General features: G+C 38.8%; 1 protein-coding gene across 1 annotated transcript in view; it reads left to right on the top strand.

Annotated features, from left to right (window-relative positions):
* The first annotated feature begins 931 nt into the window (after window positions 1-931).
* The window catches only part of mtx2 (metaxin 2), a 61,337-nt gene continuing 42,034 nt past the window's right edge, over window positions 932-20,234 (top strand). The window contains exons 1-3 of the mRNA XM_078552038.1: window positions 932-1,071; window positions 11,929-11,976; window positions 12,735-12,781. Of these exons, the coding sequence (XP_078408164.1) occupies window positions 1,032-1,071; window positions 11,929-11,976; window positions 12,735-12,781 (135 nt within the window). The 5' untranslated portion in view covers window positions 932-1,031. The remainder of the gene's footprint in view (window positions 1,072-11,928; window positions 11,977-12,734; window positions 12,782-20,234) is intronic.

Raw genomic sequence — 20,234 nt, 5'->3', positions numbered from 1 at the left:
TTTTAGGGCAGATTGGAGGTGAAATTGTTTTCTCTCAGAGGGTTGTGCGACTTTGGAACTCTACTTCAGAAGGTGGTGGAAGTGGGGTCATTGAATATTTTTAAGGCAGAGGTAGACAGGCTCTTGTTAGGCAAAGGAATCAAAGGTTATTGGGGGGCGGATAGGCATGTGGAATTTGAAACACAAACAGATCAGCCATGGCAGAGCAGACTCGAGGGCCTACATCTGCTCCTATTTCATAAGTTCGTATGAGCAGCCCCGATTTTAATTGCTCCACCATTGGTGACCATGCCTTCAACTGCCTAGGCCCTAAGCTCTGAAAAACCCTCCCTACACCTCTCTACTTCACTTTCCTCTTAAGATGCCCCAAAACCTACCTTTAACCAAGCTTTTGGTCATCTGAACCTTCAATGTTGCTCAGTGACATGCCTTGGGGTGTTCTATTACCTTAATATAAATTACAAGGGGCTGTTGTGTTTCCTGCATTACAACAGAGACTAACTTCATGAGTATTTTGTTGTCTGTAAAATGGTTTGAGACGTCTGCGGTTATGAAAGGCGCTATATAAATACAAGCCCTTTCTTTGCTCCATAGCTGGTGCTCGCGCCTTCAGCAGCATTGACACCACGCACTAGGGAATTCTTTCTCTAAACTTCTCCTGCTCCTCCTTTAAAACATACCATTTTGACCAAGCTTTCAGTTATCCAACCTACTGTTCTTCAGGATTATGCTGCTCTGAAGAACATCGGGCGTTTTCCAACCTTAAAGGCGCTGTACAAATGAAAGCTGTTGTTCTAACTCTGCTAAAAATTATAGATCACACCATGTTATCGGAATGAAGTTGAAGGCAATGTTGTGCCGGCTGCTTATCACCGCCCACCCATCCCGGAGCAGCAGATACTGCGCGTGCGCGACACTGCCGGAAGTGAGGTGTTCATTGCCGGAAGTGAGCTGCTGCTGTGTTGACATTGTCTCGGGGAGGTTGAGAAGCTTTACCCCGGCCCAGGAGAGGAGAGAAACGCTTTTGCGCCATGGCAATAGCAACAGACATGTTTGTCTGCCAAATGGCAGGTAATGACTTCAGAGCTGCTTAATGCTGTGTCAAGTCAGTGGATAACAGGGTTAGCTTTGGGCTCTGATGGAGGGAGCAACAGGTGAACGGTTGGGTGGGCGGTAAGATTCTCAATTCGTATTGCTTTCTAAGGAATGTATGAGATTGCCAGAATTTAATTTGGGTCAGTTATCGTATTTTTTTTACACATTAGCATTGGGTTGTATAGCCTACGCAGATATGTTTTGTTCAACAAAAGCACAACTTTGTCAATGTGTGTCCAGTACTTTGGTCATCAGCCTCCAAATGCCAATGACATTTCTGATATTTGAGGGTTACCTAGCAGAGGCTGTTTTCCAAATTAAAAATTTAAATATGATTGCGCAAACCACCTAGATTATTTGTAATTTTGGATTTTAATATTTAAAAAATAAATATTACATTACTTCACGTTCTACTGCAATCAATTTGAAGGTAAAACAGATGCGAGGAAACTTCCCATAAGTGATCTCTCATCCAAACCACAAGACAAAATTAAAGCAAAATACTACAGATGATGGAAATCTGAAGTAAAAACAGAAAATGCTGGAAAAACTCAGCAGGCTGACAGCATCTGTGGAAAGAGAAACAGAGTTAATGTTTCAAGTCTGTATGACCCTTCTTCAGAGCTCTCATGAGGCTCATCCTTTGAACTCAGTCACATATTTTTTATTCATTCATGGGATGTGGGTGTGGGTGTTGCTGGATAGGCCAGCATTTATTGCTCATCCCTATTTGCCCTTATTCAGAGGGCATTTCAGAGTCAACCACATTGCTGTGGGTCTGGAGTCACATGTAGGTCAGACCAGGTAAGGACAGCAGATTTTCTTCCCTAAAGGGCATTAGTGAACCAGACGAGTTTTTACGACAATGGTTGCATGGTCATCATTAGATTAATTTAATTTTTTATTGAATTCAAATTCCCCCATCTGCCGTGGCGGCATTCAAACCCAGGTCCCCAGAGCATTACCCTGGGTCTCTGGATTACCATTCCAGCAACAATATCACTATGCTCTATGATTCAAGGTATCTGATAATTCTAATACTTGGCTAATTTTCAGTCTTGCTTGATTAGAATTCATTATTGTTTCAGTGCAAAAATTACTATAAATGATCAGGCGTATATTACATACTCAAATGTCTGGATTTTCTATGCAGTAGATGCTTTTTCTGGCTGCTGCTTCCTTTGCTTGCCCAAATAGTTCTTACCTTGTGAACATACAGCAGCATTGTAACATATTGAAAGATTAATGTATCAATGAAGATGTAGAATTATGGAACAAAAGAAAATACTGTAGATATTGGAAATCTGAAGTAAAAACAAAGCACTGGAAACACTTAGCAGGTCAGGCAGCATCTGTGGAGAGAAGTTAACATTTTAGGCTGATGCCTTTCACCAGAATTAATAGAAAGTCTTTTCAAATCACATTTTAATACTTGAAATTGTAGTTGCAATCTCTTATTTTTGAAGGAAAGGCAATTAAAGTTCAAGTACTCATCTATATTTGAAATTGCATCTGCTGATATTTTGACAAGGTTATTGTGTTTAGCCTGAACTGTCAAATTTATTTGCTATTTATTTTCACACAAATTAATTGTGGCAAAAGGTATAAGCAGTGATAAATCAATCTCTGCAATAAAGTGGACATTTTGATTATCTCACTGAATGCCTTCCAACAACTGACTCACTTCCACAGAAGCAACCATTGTGGCTAAAGTATTACTAGGAGTACTCACTTGAGTTGGGTTACCAGAGAATTTTTTTTCTGATAAATGGGTTAATTTTCTACTTCATTTAGTAATGGCAACAATGCCAAACCAAACATCATATTATCTTCAGATGAACGTGATGGTAGAGATGATCCATGACCTTGCGTGCTGCATTTATATCCAAACATCCCAAGGACAGGGTTAAAATATCATATTTTCTCTCAGGGAGATCTCCCAAGAACCTATAGTGTTCTTGCCATTTGAATTGCTTTGCGGGCACATTGAGCACATTGCACTCAAGTCAGAGAGACATAGTAGGGAAGACTACTGAAATATAGTCAAATTTGTACTTTAAAGAGCGACATCATAGGTTGGCTGAACTTTCACAAAAGAACCTAAATATAGATGAGGCCATCTCAAAAGCTGGCACAACTACTGTGCTGGGCAAAGAGTGTCTGTTAAGACAGAGTACGCTGGTGCTGCTACTTGTGAAGAGTAATACATTACAGGTTCATTGGATGTGCGGTAGAAATCTGTAATGAAGTACACTATGTGCACGAATATCCAGTCATTCATGTGAATGCCAGGTCTGAATCTGAATCAATCACATGTAATGAAGTACACTATGTACACGAATATCCAGTCATTCATGTGAATGCCAGGTCTGAATCTGAATCAATCACATGAATCTGTTAAGCTTTAATTTTTGCCTTGAGGTTGTTGTTATATTGTCCTACAGGAGGAACAGTAAGTGATATTAGAGGTCTCTTGTACGAAAGTAGATTAAGTTCCTCACAGATAAAATCATTTTATTAACTCTGCTATCCGCCACAAAGAAAAAGCAAACCAGGAACTGCTGTTAGGCTTTTGCTCAATGCGCTTGGTCAACTAAAGCCTATTATGCAATTTGTTTATGAGGGCGACACAGATACGTCAAAACCAGTGTACCAATGTGTGTATCCCATGCTACACAACAGGAGATAATAGATAAACCAGAAGGGATAGACTATGCTGGAAATGCAGGTTATGTAATTATGCCAGAGCCTTTGGATGTTTCTAGTGGTATTGGTCCCAAAGAAGAACAAGAACGTGCCTCTTTTTATAGGATATTATGAGCAAAATTATTTGATGGAGGCTGATGCTTTGCATGGTAGAGAAGGTAGCGAGCACGAAGAATATGACAACTCTAGACCAGACCAGTGTTTATTGTGAGGTGCCATTTAGCACGTAGGCTTAGTTACACTCCGTATTTTTTACATTGTCAGAGCTGTATGAGAAAAGCAGTACCATAACTACAATTGTGATAATAGTTGGATAACCTGAATTATGCCCGTTGTTGTTTCTTGGCAATAGCATGAACCACACAACAACTTGCATTTATATAGCACCTTCTGTGTAGTAAAAACACCCAAGGTGTTTCACAGGAACATTATGAAAAGAAAACTGACAGCAAAGCACTCAGAAGATATTAGGCCAATTGACCAAAAGCTTGGTCTAACAGGTAGGTTTTAAAGAGTATCTTTAAAAGCGGTACCTATCTACATGAAAATCCATGACCACGCTCCAACATTTTTAAAATTATTTTTACTTAGATGTGGAAGGGACAGCTTAAGCATGACCTGACAAATTAACACAGTTAAGCCAAGCAAGGTATTTAAGGCTTGAAAAAATTTAATATTAGCATTTTTGAGGTTCTTTTTTAATGTGGCAATTATCTAGATTGTGGGAGGCTGAGGCCCAGCTATGTCAAGATTGATTGCTTCTCTCTCTTCCTTTAAGATACTCTTTAAGTACTACCTGTCGGACCAAGCTTTTGGTCAATTGGCCTAATATCTTCTGAGTGCTTTGCTGTCAGTTTTCTTTTCATAATGCTCATGTGAAACACCTTGGGTGTTTTTACTACACTGAAGGTGCTATGTAAATGCAAGTTGTGTGGTTCATGCTATTGCCAAGAAACAACAACGGGCATAATTCAGGTTGTCCAACTATTATCATAATTGTAGTTATGGTATTTAGTGACTTAATCCCAAAGGAGAAGCCCATTCAAGTGATCAAGTCTGTTAAGGCCTAAATTACTTTGAAAGAGTGAAAAAAGCCCTAACTTGTCCTGATCATTCTTGTACCATCACAGTTTATATTGATGAACCAGAGGCAACAGTGCTGGACATAGTCACATAAATGACCTTGGAGAAGAGCACTCGGTCATTTATTAAGTTGTAATTAATATCATGAGAAATGCATTATGTTTTAATTGACAAATATTGTTTATGTTGTTTGGATGCTGCAAATAATCAGGGTAGCACCCTCGGCCCAACCATCTTCAGCTGCTTCATCAATAACTCCCTTCCATCTTAAAGTCAGAAGTGGGATGTCCGCTGATGATTGCACAATGTTCAGCACTGTTTGTGACTTCTCATATACTGAGGCAGTCCATGTCCAAATGCAGCAAGACCTGGACAATAGCCAGGCTTGGGCTGATAAATGGCAGGTAACATTCACACCACACAAGTGCCAGGAAATTACCATCACCAACAAGAGAGAATCCAGCCATCGCCCCTTGACAATCAATGGCATTACCATCACTGAATCCCCTACTATCGACATCCTGGGAGTTACCATTGACCAAGAACTGAACTGGACTAGCCATATAAATATTGTGGCTACAGGAGGAGGTCAAAGGCTAGGAATCCTGTGGTGAGTAACTCCCCTCCTGACTCCCCAATAATGTACCAACACTGCAATTTATAATGCCATTCACGACGCTTTCATTGTGCTAGTTATTGTGTAGTCCTTCTAATTAAGGCAAGATGATAGTGTTGGGGAATGGAGCATTTTTGCAGCTTGGGATCACTGTGAACATCAAGCATTTCTACATTAGTATAACATAGCCAGATGCAAAATAAAACTCCCTGTAACTTGTCGCAACTTTAGAAAAAACAATTATTTATATTTCTCACACCAGCCATCCTTAAGACAGTATGACCACCAGATAATTAGCAAATTATGCTAAACCATGGATGAATTTTTTGTAGAACTAATGGTGGAAATCAGGTTGTAGCTCCCTCAACTCATTTCTGAGATTGCTGAAAGTCACAAGACTTTGTGTAACGTCAATCTAAGTCAGTATTTGTGCATAAAATACATTGCTGCAAAAGACACATCTTATGAAATAATTTATTTTAGCATTTTCCCTTTCCTTGAACCGTTTTTTTGTCCCATGTACTCTTCCTTTTCCCATTACCGTACAGTAGCAATTCTTGCTCAAATGCAGTTGCATGTGCACTGGTTGTCCTCTAGTATCGCAGCTAAGTAGCTACTCTACATGTCTGAATCTAGACAGTGAGTGTAGACCACCAGGGAATCGGCCCAACCATTCCTGTCTTGCCTGATGTCCATACATATAAACTTCCTGCGATGGTTGCTGCATGTTGATCAGGAATAGGAACACTTTTAAGACACTATCAGTTTACTTTCCTTTCCTTCTCTAACCTATGCTAGATGAATTATAGCACCCCTACCACCACACCATTGCATCAAAAACTGGAGATAAAACCTAGGAGCTTCCAGCTGTATATAACTCAATTGCTCATTGTCTTACCAGGTTAGGCCAGATTTGTTTTTGCTTTTGTAAATGTATCTTTTTTATTTTTTATTTTACTCCTCCAGCAGTGGCTAATCACGTGGAAGCAGCAGTAATGTTTACATAGCACAAATAGGTTCGATTGCCAACCTAGGCACAGACATAATGATGAACTATTTAGTGCCCATAGATAATTATAAGCCTTGTAAGATGTTATGGCTATTGGTATTATCATTGACTAGTTACTTAGCTTCCTGAATATTACTCACAGCAAAGAAAACTAATGAGCAGAAGTCTTGCATAATTATGTACATGTGTGAATGACCATATGAAACGTTTATAAATACCAGGCTCTTGGCCACTATCCACTGAACCCTAACTGGAAAATGGGTATGTGCGGATATCAATCTTGGTTGCAATGCTCTATGTAGCTGAACAGCCTGCTGAAATGTGCTGTCTTGGCACATAAATGAAGAATAGACACTTTGGTTAGGTACTGGACAGCTGCTTCTACCTGAGCGGGACTACACCTGAGTAAATGGTAGTGCTTTCTGTACTGAATGGGAGACTAAAGCCTAATAAACATTTTTATTTTAATATAATCGTGGACAAAAGCAAAGATTTAAATAACATACTATAAAAATCAGATCTTGAAATGTTCTAGAGACCTCTATTGGTAAGCAGAAGACCTTGGGGAAATTTCTTTTTTATGCTCTGATGGTAGACATGGTGAGTTACAAACTGTAATCCATATGCTATGGAAATGTGTAGCCCAAGGATAAATGAGGTTTGATTTTAGTGGAAATTTTTGTGTCATAAATCACTGTGATAGAAGAAAACAGGCTTGTATGGTTAAGCTACATGCAATTTTAGTGTTTGGTGATGTAAGAAATTTTGTATCATGTTCAGTACTTTTAAATGCAGGTTCTATACAAGACTCTTATTTTAGCCTGAGAATCACAGCTGTAGCTGTCAACTGTGATATTTACTGTTGTATTATTTATTGGCCCTGAACAATCTGTCAGGCAGAAGGTTCAAATGCAGAAGACGACTGCTGGCTGATGTTAAAACTTGGAATTGTTTGTGTATTAAATCTTTATTTTTGTGTTTTACAAAAATCTGTATTTAAGGTTCCACGGCAAATATTAAGTTTAATATGGTAAATAGAGGCATGGTTTTTCTTTATTCTCTATTTGAAACAATGTGGATTGTGTTGTGTTGTGGTATTGAAATGTAATCTGTATTGTTTTTAAAACTTTTTGAGTTTAGCAGATCACTGTAGTTTGTATTACTGAATTAAATTTAATATTAATCCAGTATTGCAAAATTAATTTTTAGGATAATATACATTTAGTTTTTGTTGTTTCTTGTAACCTATTACTGTTGAAAGAGTGAATATTGAACGTTTATAGTTATCCCTAATTTTGTTTTTTGGCTATGAAATTTAGAAGCTCAAACTATTTTTATCGCTCAAGTATTACAGGAATTTTTTTACATTGCTATTCACAAAATAATACAATGCTGTTGTTCTACAAATAACCTTTCTTGGAAAGCATTTGCCCAATTATTTTTGTTCACTGTTGTAAGGGTAGAGGGTGGATTTTCAGCTCATTCATGATTAGTAGAACAATATTACAACACATTTATTTATGTGCTTTATTATATTGACGATGTCAGAACTTTTGAAATGAAGTTGTATTTGTATAAAGTAAACTTTAAGGATAGGTGGCTTACCTCAAGATTCAGGAAAAAATTGCAAATAGAATAAATACAGCAAGTATAAGTTTTCTGTCCTGCAATGATTTGGGAAATTTCAGTTTGTAGACTTTAGGCAAACAAGAGTGTGTTTTAAAAGTTGGCTTCAGTCAGTAGTATTGCTAAGGAAACTCACTTGTAGCAAAAAGGTAGAATCTGAATCTCATTCTTGCTGGCAACGGCACTTGGAGCATTCCCTTAGATTTCGAATGGCTTCTGGAACAGTTTGTACATTGTAAATGTCTAATGTACTCTGGTGTCGGGTGAAAATGCTACCACAGAGCCACATTGTTACTATACTAACAGTATGTGTGCAGATAGCCATTGCGTTGCATACTACTTTCTTCCACCGTTGCTACTTTCTAAGTCTTGATGTCTGCTTCTTCCTATTGTCACTGAGACTGTTATTCAGGCCTTTGTAACTCTCAGCTTGATTACGCAAATACTTTACTGGTCTGCCACCCTCCTTAGATCGCAGTTCGTCCAGAAAACCTTTGCCTGTGTTCTTGCTGCTTAAGGTCTTGTATTTTTGCTATATAGGTACTCATCAGGACCCATTAACTCTGTGCTTCACTGAATTAATTTCAAGACCTTTATTCACACTTTGTGTTTCCACAGTCTTGACCATTTCTATCTTATTGAGCCCCCTTAGTCCTCTTTCCTGTGCTGTTCTAATATTACTTCGGTATCTTCTGCTTTTCATTGCTCTACTATTGCCTCGTGTTATTTTACCCATCTTGGCCCTATTCTCAAACTGTCAAATTTTTTTTACCTTAATTGTTTTTATTTTTGCTTTCAAAGAGCTACTGATGACTTTTCTGTTCAGCTGCTTTTTAGCTCTGCACCTTAAATACCCATTCTGACCATTCCGCACCGTTCTCCCCCACCACCACCCCGGTTTCCATTTTCACATATCCAATCTAAAAATAATTTTATCCATGTCACGGAAGTTCTATGACATTCTTTTCCTGCTGTAATTTATGTGCAGTTTGGTTGCTGAAGGCGTCACATATTGTTGTAGATGGAGAATCTGGGAGGTCTGCTGATAGCACCTTAAAAATGGTGCATTAACATGTACAAACATCACACATCAGGTTTTAAAAATAATTGAACATTTTTGGAAGCTTCACTGCTCTAACCTAAAACTAATAACACATTACAATCGCCAAAATTTGTTAACCAAACATCTGGTTTTAAATATTTATTTATAGCCAAATTTTCCAGTTTTCAATAGTCAGGCCAGCTTAAAGACAGCTTTACCTAAATAGAAAAATAATGCATTGACTATTCCAAGGTATGATACCTTTGCCATTATGAAACAGGATAGCATTCAACGTGTTTTGAGTAATGCCGTTGGAGATCTGCTTACACAGAAACAGGAGTCGGGCATCCAGCCCCTACAACCTGTTACAAAATTCAGTTAGATCATGGCTGATTCATATTAACTCCATTTACCTGCCTTGGCCCTTTAGCCCCTAATACCCTTGCCTAACAAAATTTGTATCATTCTCAGTTTTAAAATTTTCAATTGACCTAGCCGTAACAACTTTTTGTGGGGGGAGAGATCCAGATTTCCACCACCGTTTATGTGAAGCAGCAGATTCTGACATCACCCCTAAACATTCTAGCTCTTAGGTTAAGTCCCTTAAGCCCTTGATCTGTACTCTTCCACCAGAGGAAATTATTTTTCTCTATCCATACTATCAAATTCTTTAATTGTCTTAAATACCTCAATTAGATCACTCCTTATCTCACTATATTCAAGAGGATACAAGCCTAGCCTGTGCAACCTATCCTCATAATTTAATCCCTTCAGCCCTGTTATCATTCTGGTGAATCTGCACTGCACTCCTGCCAAGACTAGTATATCCTTACAGAGTAACTGAAATGCAGTATACCAGATAGGTTCTTGCCAGAACTCTGCATACGTGTGACACTGTTTCAACTTTTCTTTCCTAGCCCTCTTGGGATGAAGACCAACATTCCATCACCCTTTCAAATTACTTTTTGTACCTTACTGTACTGCTAAATCTGCCTGCTTATCCACAATTCTAAGCCTTTAGGCATTTAAAAAGTACTCTGATCTATCTCAAGTCCAAAGAGGATGAACTCACTTTTCCATATTGAACCCCACAATTTTGCCCACTCACTTATTCTATCTTCTGCTCCTGTTTACATTATTTACTCTGCCACCTAACTTAGCGTTGCCAGCAAACTTAGATTCACAGCTCACTATTCCTTAATCTAAGTCAATTATAGCTTAAATGTTACATTTAAAATGTTGAATTTGTTCATTATTAAAGGCCCTTGATTTTTTCCATCAACTAACAATTCTCATCTAAGAACATGATTATTTCACTTTGCAGCTGTGCAGAATGGGTCAATGATCTAAAGAGAGCTGACACCATGGCAATGTCTAGTGAAACAGAGTTGGGATAAATGAGTCATTTTCAGGTTGGCAAACTGTAATAAGTGGATCACAGGGATCAGTGCTACGGCCTCAACTATCTATATTAATTGCTTGGATGAAGAGACTGGCTGCATTTTGGCCAAATTTGCTGACAATGCAAAAATAGGTAGGAAAGAAAATTGTGAGGAGGATATAAAGGGTCTGCAAAGGGATATGAATGGGTAAAAGATTTGACAGATGGCAGATGTGGGAAAATGTGAAGTTGTCTACTTTGGCAGGAAAAATAGAAAAGCAGAATATTATTTAAATGTAGATAGACTGCAGAATGCTGTGGTACAGAGGGATCTGGATGTCCTTGTATGTGAATCACAAAAAGTTAGCATGCAGGCACAGCAAGTAATTAGGATGACAAATGGAATGCTGACCTTTATTGCAACGGGGGTGGAATATAAAAGTAGAGAAGTCTTGCTACAACTGTACAGGGCATTGGTGAGACCACACCTGGAGTGCTGTGTACAGTTTTGGTCATCTTATTTAAGGAGGGATATACCTGCATTAGAAGCAGTTCAGAGAAAGCTCACTAGGCTGATTCCAGGGATGAAGGGGTTGTATAATGAGGAAAGGTTGAGCAGGTTGGACCTATACTCATCGAAGTTTAGAAGAATGAGAGGTGATCTTATTGAAACAGATGAGATTCTGAGGAGGCTTGACAGGGCACATGTTAAGAGGATGTTTCCCCTCCTAGGGGAACCTAGAACTAGGGGTACAGTTTAAAAAAAATAAGGGTCTCCCATTTAAGAAGGAAATGAGGAGAAATTTCTTCTTGAGGTCGTTCTCTTCCTCAGAGAGCAGTGGAGGCTAGGTCATTGAATATATTCAAGGTCGAGTTAGTTTTTTTAAATAGCAAGGGAGTCGAGAGTTATCGAGGCAACCAGGAGAGTAGAGGTAAGGCCACAATCAGTTCAACCATGACCTTATTGAACAGCAGAGCAGGCTTGAGGGGCCAAATGGCCTACTCCTGCTGCTATTTCTTTTGATCTTATGAATGGGTTAACTTCTTCATAGCTGATATCAAACTAAGCTAATTGCTAGAAAGCATCAAAATATAAGGTGCCAAGACAGAAAAGCTAGATTTAGGAAATCACTTTTGTTTCATCAATTAGCCTTATCAGAAAACTTTTTCAGTGACTTAAGTCATACAATGAAGTGTAAAATCAGAATTGAGGAGCAAGTAGATGCGGTTTGTAGCGTGTTATTGTGTCAAACTGATTGTGATAATTTTTCTCAGAAATTAGTTCTACTGTTTTAAATTCAGAAATGGGCCTCGATGCCTCTATATTTAATTTAATGTATTTATTTTGCATCTTTATTTTGTTTTTACAGCTGCAGAACCTTGGCCAGAAAATGCAACACTATATCAACCATTGAAGGGTAGGCATTACATCTTGGAATTAAACCTTATAATAATTCGTATTGCAATACAAGCACAGTAAATGACTGTCACTTTTTTTTTGCAATTAACTATTATTCAATCAAAGATTCAGGGTGTGTAGTGGAAGTTTTAATATATGGTACTATTTCATCCTATTAAGAGGTTTTACTGACATCCGTCTGTCAACATAAACAAGACATTCATGAAATCTAACCTTCATGATTTATTACTGAGTCATCATATCAGCTAGTGTAAGCAGCTAGTTATAAAACTATATGCTTGGAAACCCTATTGATAGGTTTACCAAGAGTTGGAAAATGATTTGTATGTCTATCAGATATTTAAATATTATGGCAAATATGGCTCTCATTAAAAAAGAACTTAAAATGCTTCACATTGGCAGAGACAGTTCAGGTTTCCTTTAGCAGCTCTTCATATATCATCAGCTCATGTTATGGCCTCCATTTGGGGCACAGCAGCCTGCTCCAGTTGTCAGAAGACTGCAAAGTAATGAAGACTAATGGGTTGCTGCCCCAGTCCTCTAAACCAAGGAATTTTTATTGCAGTGAACTTGTCATCTTTCTTTCTTCTGACAGACTGAAATGTTTTATAACGTTAGCTTCAAACAGCTTTTTAAAACACTATTGGAGACTTTTCTTGCTTTAAGTAAGCAATGCAAAAAGATTGTGGTGTACTAATGGTCTGATTCAGGTGATAAAATTACCTTCCAAATGACTTTTGTCCTCTCATTATGCAGGGGAACAGATTTTGCTGTCAGACAATGCTTCGTGTCTTGCTGTTCAGGTAGGAATATAAGCATGATGTTCTTGGTATTAAAGGTCAACTAACCAAATTGGATGCAAAATCTTTAATCAGCTTCAGAGAAAAATGCGTACATAGTGAAAATAATACCTGGTAGGATAAGTTCTATGAAACTCATTAACACTTGTTTGCATTGAAAAACTTGTTCAGTTTGCAGAGGAATGTCTTAGACAATTAATACTTGGCAGTAAGTGGTGACATGAGGATCAATTGGAAGGAAAGATGATCAAATTTAAACATTGTACAGTGTATCACAGCCTTTATTTTTGTTCATTAAATATTGTTTGCCCCTAAAAGTTGTGGAATAACTTTTATAGAAAAGAAGATTCATAGAGTATTCACTGCTAGATGACAGTGTTAAAAAGTATTGTTGGGTATCTAATTGTGACAATATTGTGTTGAGCCTTTTAGGATAGGTTATTTGCTTGGCAGGTCTGACATATATAATTCAGTATTTTTGACAACTTTCCCATTTTTTTCTATCTAAGCTTAATTAAAGAACCAGTGGGAAGATGAGATTTTCTTTTCGTGCATAGTTATTAAGATCTGAAATTCAGTGAAAGAATGTTGGAAACAAATTCAATAATAACTTTCTAAAGGGAATTGGATATATACTTGAAAAGGAAATATTGTAAGACAATAGGGAAAAAGCAGGGAGTCGAATAATTGAATAGCTCTTTCAAAGTGCTGGCACAGACACAATGAGCCAAGTAGCCTTTTTTGTGCTACATGATTCTAAGTATACCACTGTGTTTTCTGTATTTTGTAAATTGTGTAAATAAGCAATTATAATTGCTTGTGTTTTTGTTGGGGCTTCTGTTTAAGTTCAATCATCCCGCTTGCCTCTAAATTTGTTTTTCTTCTATAAATTTGTTTTCCTTCTATAAATTAGCATGATGTTTTTAATTTAATCATTTCGGATATATGAATTTGTGTTGCATATTTTTCTAATAGGTTGAACTTAACCAAGAAGCATTCATTCCTTAAGCATAATTGCACTTACACCAGGTTGTAGTTTTACGGTAGGAAAAAAAAACTAATTTCAAAGGTCCTCAGAAATTAAGAAAAAGTACTTGTTCAGTGTATCCTGGGTTTTAGCAAAAACCTTTGATTTTTACTGATACCCTTTTAAGCATTACAGCTTATTTTATTTGCATGCTTGTGAAAAACTCAAAAGCCTCCATTAATTTTAGATGGTTTCTCTTTAAAAAAAAACTAAAATCCTATATAGTGAAAAAGGAAGGAGATGTAATAAACAACGAACAATACAAATGCAGCTATATTAATCTGAAATATTAATGTACTTCTCAGACTGTACATAAAGTATAGTGAGCTGTAACTACTTACATAGTACTTATTACTTCCACAGAAACAGGACACTCAACCCCCAACAGGTTATTGTCAGGATTTGTTCCACACGAACCTCCTCCAACTTCGCTTCATCACACCCTATCAACATTTCCTTCTATTCCTTTCTCCTTTATGTACTTATCCAGCTTCCCCATAAATGTATCTATGCTAGTCACCTCAGCTACTCCATGTGGTGGTAAGTTCCACATTCTAATTAATTCACTTCATTCCCATACAGATAGTGAATTTTGTGCGCAATACTGAAAAGTTACTATTATTTGAAATCTAAAACTTTAGTTTTGGTTTGTAAGCATCCATACTTTTGCATAAGATTACCACTTCTTTCCTTTAAAGTTCCATCCAAAATATTTGATGGGGTGGATATGAAACCCAACTCTCACCACCCACCTTTCTCTAAAAACAGTTGAAATGTTGGCAAGGCGGGAGAGCTGGGATCAAAAAAATGAAACATGACCCAAACCCCCTACCTGCACACCTGCCACCATTTTTGCAGCGGTGGTTGTATGCCATGCAGGACCTTTATGCCCCTATGATTTCAAGGTTTTCCCTCTGCTCAAGCATTTGCCTGCTTGTATTCCACCTCCTTTTAAATATTGCGGATAATGACTCTTGCATGAGTCAAAGGCTGACATTGAAACTATCTGCCGACCAAGATTCTCACTTTGGTGTTGCTGGTATCCAGAAATCCATTTTCTCTTTGATTGCTAACTTTGATTCTTGCTGATTCTTATTTCAACCAGTCCTCTTAGCAGCTCCAATGTTATATATAAATGGAAACAGTCTTTCTGAACACACTGTAGACTGCTGCTGATCTTAAAACTCCCTTATTATATTTATCCTAACTCTTTTATTGTATTTATCCTACTGGGCTATTTCTAATTTTAAATCAGTAGCAGGACCTTAACAAAAGTTGGGAGGAAATGTTGTCACTTAGATATATCATTGCTGAAAGAGTGGGATAGAATAATAGCTACATTACAAAAGTAACATAATACACTTCAAAAAGTACTTTGTTGGCTGTAAAGCGCTTTCGAGCACTCTGAGATAATCAAAGGCACCAAATAAATGCAAATTATTCATTTTTAGCCTTAGGAATGCACTATTATGGTGCTACTACATTCAGTGGCTTGACAGAATTATTTTACTAGGAGGGAAACCTGATTGGAGGAGAATATTTCAAATATAAAGCAGGTGCCTCTCTCCCTAGTCTTGGTCCTAAACTTATATTTAGCACGACCAATTTGAAAGAAACTGCTTGCAAGAGAGTTAAAAGGCAACCTAATATGTTTGAAATAAATCATGGATTCTTTATGCATACAACATACACTAGTGTCCTCAGCCCAGCCACCTTCAGCTGCTTCATCAATGACCTTCCTTCTAGTATAAGGTCAGAAGTGGGGATGTTTGCTGGTGATTGCACAAGGTTCAACACTATTTTTGACTCCTCAGATACTGAAGCAGTCCATGTCCAAATCCAGCAAGACCTGGACAATATCCCGGCTTGAGCTGACAAGTGGCAAGTAACATTCATGCCACACAAGTGTCAGGCAATCACCATCTCCAACAAGAGAGAACCCAATCATCATCATCTCCCCCCTGCCCCCCTGCCAAATATTCAATGACATTACCATCACTGAATCCCCCACTATCAACATCCTGGGGGTTACCACTGACCAGAAACTGAACTGGACTAGCCATATAAATACTGTGGCTACAAGACCAGGTTAGAGGTTAGGAATCGTGCAGTGAGTAACTTGCCTCCTGACTCCCCAAAGCCTGTCCACCATCTACAAGGCACAAGTCAGGAGTGTGATGGAATACTCCCCACTTGCCTGGATGAGTGCAACCCCCACGACACTCAAGAAGCTGGACACCATCCAGGACAAAGCAGCCCGCTTGATTGGCACCACATCCACAAACATTCACTCCCTCCACCACTGATGCACAGTAGCAGCAGTGTGTACCATCTACAAGATGCACTGCAGAAATTCACCAAGGCTCCTTTGACAGGACCTTCCAAACCCACAACCATTACCATCCAGAAGGACAAGGGCAGCAGATAGATGGGAACACCACCACCTGGAAGTTCCCTTCCAAGTCACTCACTATCCTGACTTGGAAATATATTACAGTTCCTTCACTGTCGCTGGGTCAAAATCCTGGAACTCCCTTCCTAAGAGTACTGTGGGTATACCTACACCACATGGACTGCAGCGGTTCAAGAAGACAGCTCACTGCCACCTTCTCAAGGGCAACTAGCAATGGGCAATAAATGCTGGCTCAGCCAGCAAAGCCCACACCCCATGAATGAATTTTTAAAAAAAAGGCCTGTGTTTCTAAATGCCTCAAATTATTTTACAAAATACCGGTAAGTTGTAAACGTTGAAAAGGAGGAGAAAGAAATATTAGAGGATTAATGCCCATTTAAGTACAAGGATTTTGAAAGGAAGGAGGTAGCAAACTGAAGGAATTAAAAGAGGAATTTTAAAGGCAGAGTCATAAACATCAGTCAGCAGTGGTGGAGTGGGAAGAATGGAGAACCATGCGTGGAATTTTCCGTGCCTGTTGGCGTCAGGTGTCATGGTGGGCGTGAGCAGACAATATGGTGGGAAAGCCAAAAATCGGTTTCACGACATTGTGAAACCAGTTTGCGATTTTCCGTTCTGCCTGTCAATGGTGGGCTGCACTTATCGCCATTGCACATCGCACATCGCGAACTTATTTGTAATACATCTGCATATCCTTATAAGCCAGCTCACCGGAATCATCCCCCCACGCTGGATCATTGAGCACGTGAGTGTGATTGCACGTTGACGTGTTTCACAACTGTACATAAGTGATGTGCACCTGATGAACTGTTTTTGGCTTAGAACTTTAAGGTTTGTTTGCCTACCTGGCTTTGGGCAGCACTCGTGGTTATCAGTGCCAGGCTTCACAAGCAGCCCCACATCACTTTTAGGGGGGCTTATGGCAGGTCATTACCTACCAGACCAGCAGTAAGGTGGGGGTGGATTTTTGGCAGCTGCAGGGATAGGGCTTGCTTGCAAAAGGTTGGGGGTGTGTGTGGGGGCACATGTTGATCTGTGCAAGTGGCCTCAACATGGTGAGGGCTGAGAAGGCAGTCTCCAGAGGAGATGAGGCTAGATGGAGATGTGAAGGTGAGAGAGTGAGTGGCAATGTCCCTTGAGCTGCCAGCAAGTGAGATGCCAGTGAATGTGTGATGGGCTTGTGAGTGTGAGAGTTAAGAGTGATGGTTGCCTGGCCCTGATGGCACAGTTGAGACCATTCATCCTCTTTCTGTATTGAATGGCCAACCTCTTCTGTGCAGCATTGGCAGTGGCCACCACTGCTACTGCCTCCCAGGTGATGAGATTGCTGGACCTCCTGCGGCCAGAGCAGAGGTGGAGGACATCACAGCGGGCCTCCAAAAAGCACTCCAGTGACGGGTCACAACTTTCTTGGCTTTCAAGACCATATCTTCACTGGAGCAGTCCTAGGCTGCAAGCATTGAAAACTCTGTGGGCGACTGCAGTTTAGATATGGCACCCTGTGTGAGTAAGTGGCAAGATAACGCTGTGGCGGGTGATTCAGAGACTGCCCGCCAGCGAGATGGCGTGTTTCCTGTGGCTGCATAATTGAGGCGGGAAGTGGACAAAACAGTGTGAAAAGCCGCCATTGTGGTCAACGGCTAAAACGTCCTTTTTCCTGCCCGCTACCGCACTTAGTGCAAATCTGGGACCATGTCTAATCTGGCGTTGAGTGGAGGCTGTGCAAAGCAATCAGAGCTGGAGATCTAAATGTGTCGTGAACAGAGACGAAATTTAGTTAACTCGGAGAAGGGAGCCAGGGTGGGGGGTAATGGAAGTGCATCACTTTGTGTGTCTGGGAATGTGGCTGTGGTATTCTGAATAAATTATATTTTGTGGTAGTGTTCCAACTGTGACAGCATTAGAGAAATAGACCTTAAAGTGATAAAGATGTGGGTTAGGGTTTCAGCAAGGAAGAGGCAATCGTGGAAATTTAATAGGAAATGCAAGAAAGAATCAAGAAAGAATTTGGTAACACAACGGACTGGGGGCAGAAAGCTCAATTTTTGATTGAGCGGTATGCCCAAATACTACCCTCCAGATTTAGCTTGGAATGGTAGCTCGGGAGATTGATGGAGTCAAAGCCAAGCGACATGTGGATGCTGGTCAGAATCCAGAGAGGATGCCTCCAGTTTTACTGATATTAAGGTGGCATAGACAGAAGAAAATAAATGTAAACTTTAATGTTAAATTCTGTGCATTCTATAATTTACCCATTGAATCCTCAAAGGACAGAATCTACGTAAAGCATGCTGCATTCCCTGCAGTGTTATTGGCAGAACCTAAATTGAATTTAAGAATCTGCTTTGACTGATTCAAAGTGTTTGTGCTTAAGAAGCCATAGCCTGTAAATTTTACTACGAGTGATGAGGAAACAAATATAACAATCCTAAGATTACTGATGAATGTACAGTGTCATCATTTATCATTTCTAGAACTCATTTGTGCTAATGCGGAACAACAATAAGATTACATTACACTATTTGTACTGTTCATAGCAGGGTAAAATAGATTGATTTTGAAAATGATTGTAGCTGGATGGTAAATTACATTCACAGGATTGAGGAAATTTGTTACATTGCTTAAAATAGTATTTAATGGAATTAACATCTTAATTTGTGTTAAACTGCAAATAGAGCCATTACACTAACCAAATTAAGAATTTATTCTGACTCGGAAATGAAGAATGATGCAATGTGCTCTTTATTTGTAACCACAAACATATTAGTTCAATTACGGACAGTATAACTGTAAAATCTAAAATCAGCTTTGGACAGCAGCAAACTGCATTTAGTTTTGTTAAGCTGAAGCCACAAAGGGAAACTTAAAAAAAACTTTTATTGAGTTTGATGAACCATTATATGTGTGCCAAAATTGAAATTGCAGCAGATGAGCATAATGTGAAATATCAATTTTTCCATTCCAATGTGTAGAACTGTTTACAATATGATATGAAATTAACCCCAGTACTTGAATTTGTTTTGGGGCATAGTTCTTTTGAATTTCTTGGCTTAGTTTTGTCCCTTTTTGTTAACTCCCAACACCTACATCCAAGAGGGCTTCCAAGCAACTTTCTCTTGCTCAACTATCCAGTGAACATTCCAATCTGATAATCTTTCATTCTCCTCCATGCCCCTCTTCTCCTCCTAATGGAGAAGGCTGCCTGGACTTTGACAACAGCACAGGTGAGGCCAGAAGCTCATTAAAACATGCCATTATATTTGTACCGTACTACTCATTGAGGCCACTTGTTGGACCTTCAAATTGTAGGGCAATAGTGCAGCAATTAGTGGATATGTTTCATGCTTTTGCAAGAGCCAGTATGCTATTCTTTATAAAGTGACTAATCCCAAAGCACTAAGTCTACATTTAGTTGAATTTCTATTTTAATATTTAGAAAATTCAATACTTTCTCTTCAGTGAATTTGAAAAAATATGCATAAACAAGTGACTCTGGCATTGGAAGTTAATTAAACAAATCAATGTGTATACTTCTCACTGAACTTCACAGCTTTTACTTCATATTTCATAGCAATTTTGACCCCAGCATAACCTGGAAATTTATTTAAATTGAAGTAGATCACTAGCTAAAATAGATCCTGTACATGTGTCCCTAATTACTGTTGCAGAGGCCAGAACCTGTTTAAACTATAACTACCAACCAATTTTATGCTGTGACACTCAAATTACAAAAGGAAGTGAGACAGATACTTCTAAATATTCAATTTTTGTAATGCTGAGCAATGCAAATGTTTTAATAGAATTGACTTTTTTCAGTTAAATACTTTTCATTCTGCTGGCAACACATTAAACTTGTGTGTTCTTGTAGAAAATAGTGATAATATCATTAGGTTAGAGATGCGTGTCATTAGAACTTTGGAAATTCAGTATGCTCCTCAAATGTGATCTTAAAAGTATCCCAAGAGGTCCCCAAGCAGTGACAGCAACTACATTGCTGGATTATGACACTAAATTGT

The sequence above is a fragment of the Cetorhinus maximus genome, chromosome 11, assembly GCF_964194155.1.
Source record: "Cetorhinus maximus chromosome 11, sCetMax3.hap1.1, whole genome shotgun sequence".
Classification (NCBI taxonomy): Eukaryota; Metazoa; Chordata; class Chondrichthyes; order Lamniformes; family Cetorhinidae; genus Cetorhinus; species Cetorhinus maximus.
The sequence above is the reverse complement of the archived record's forward strand: the minus strand, read 5'-3'. Positions and strand labels throughout refer to the sequence as shown.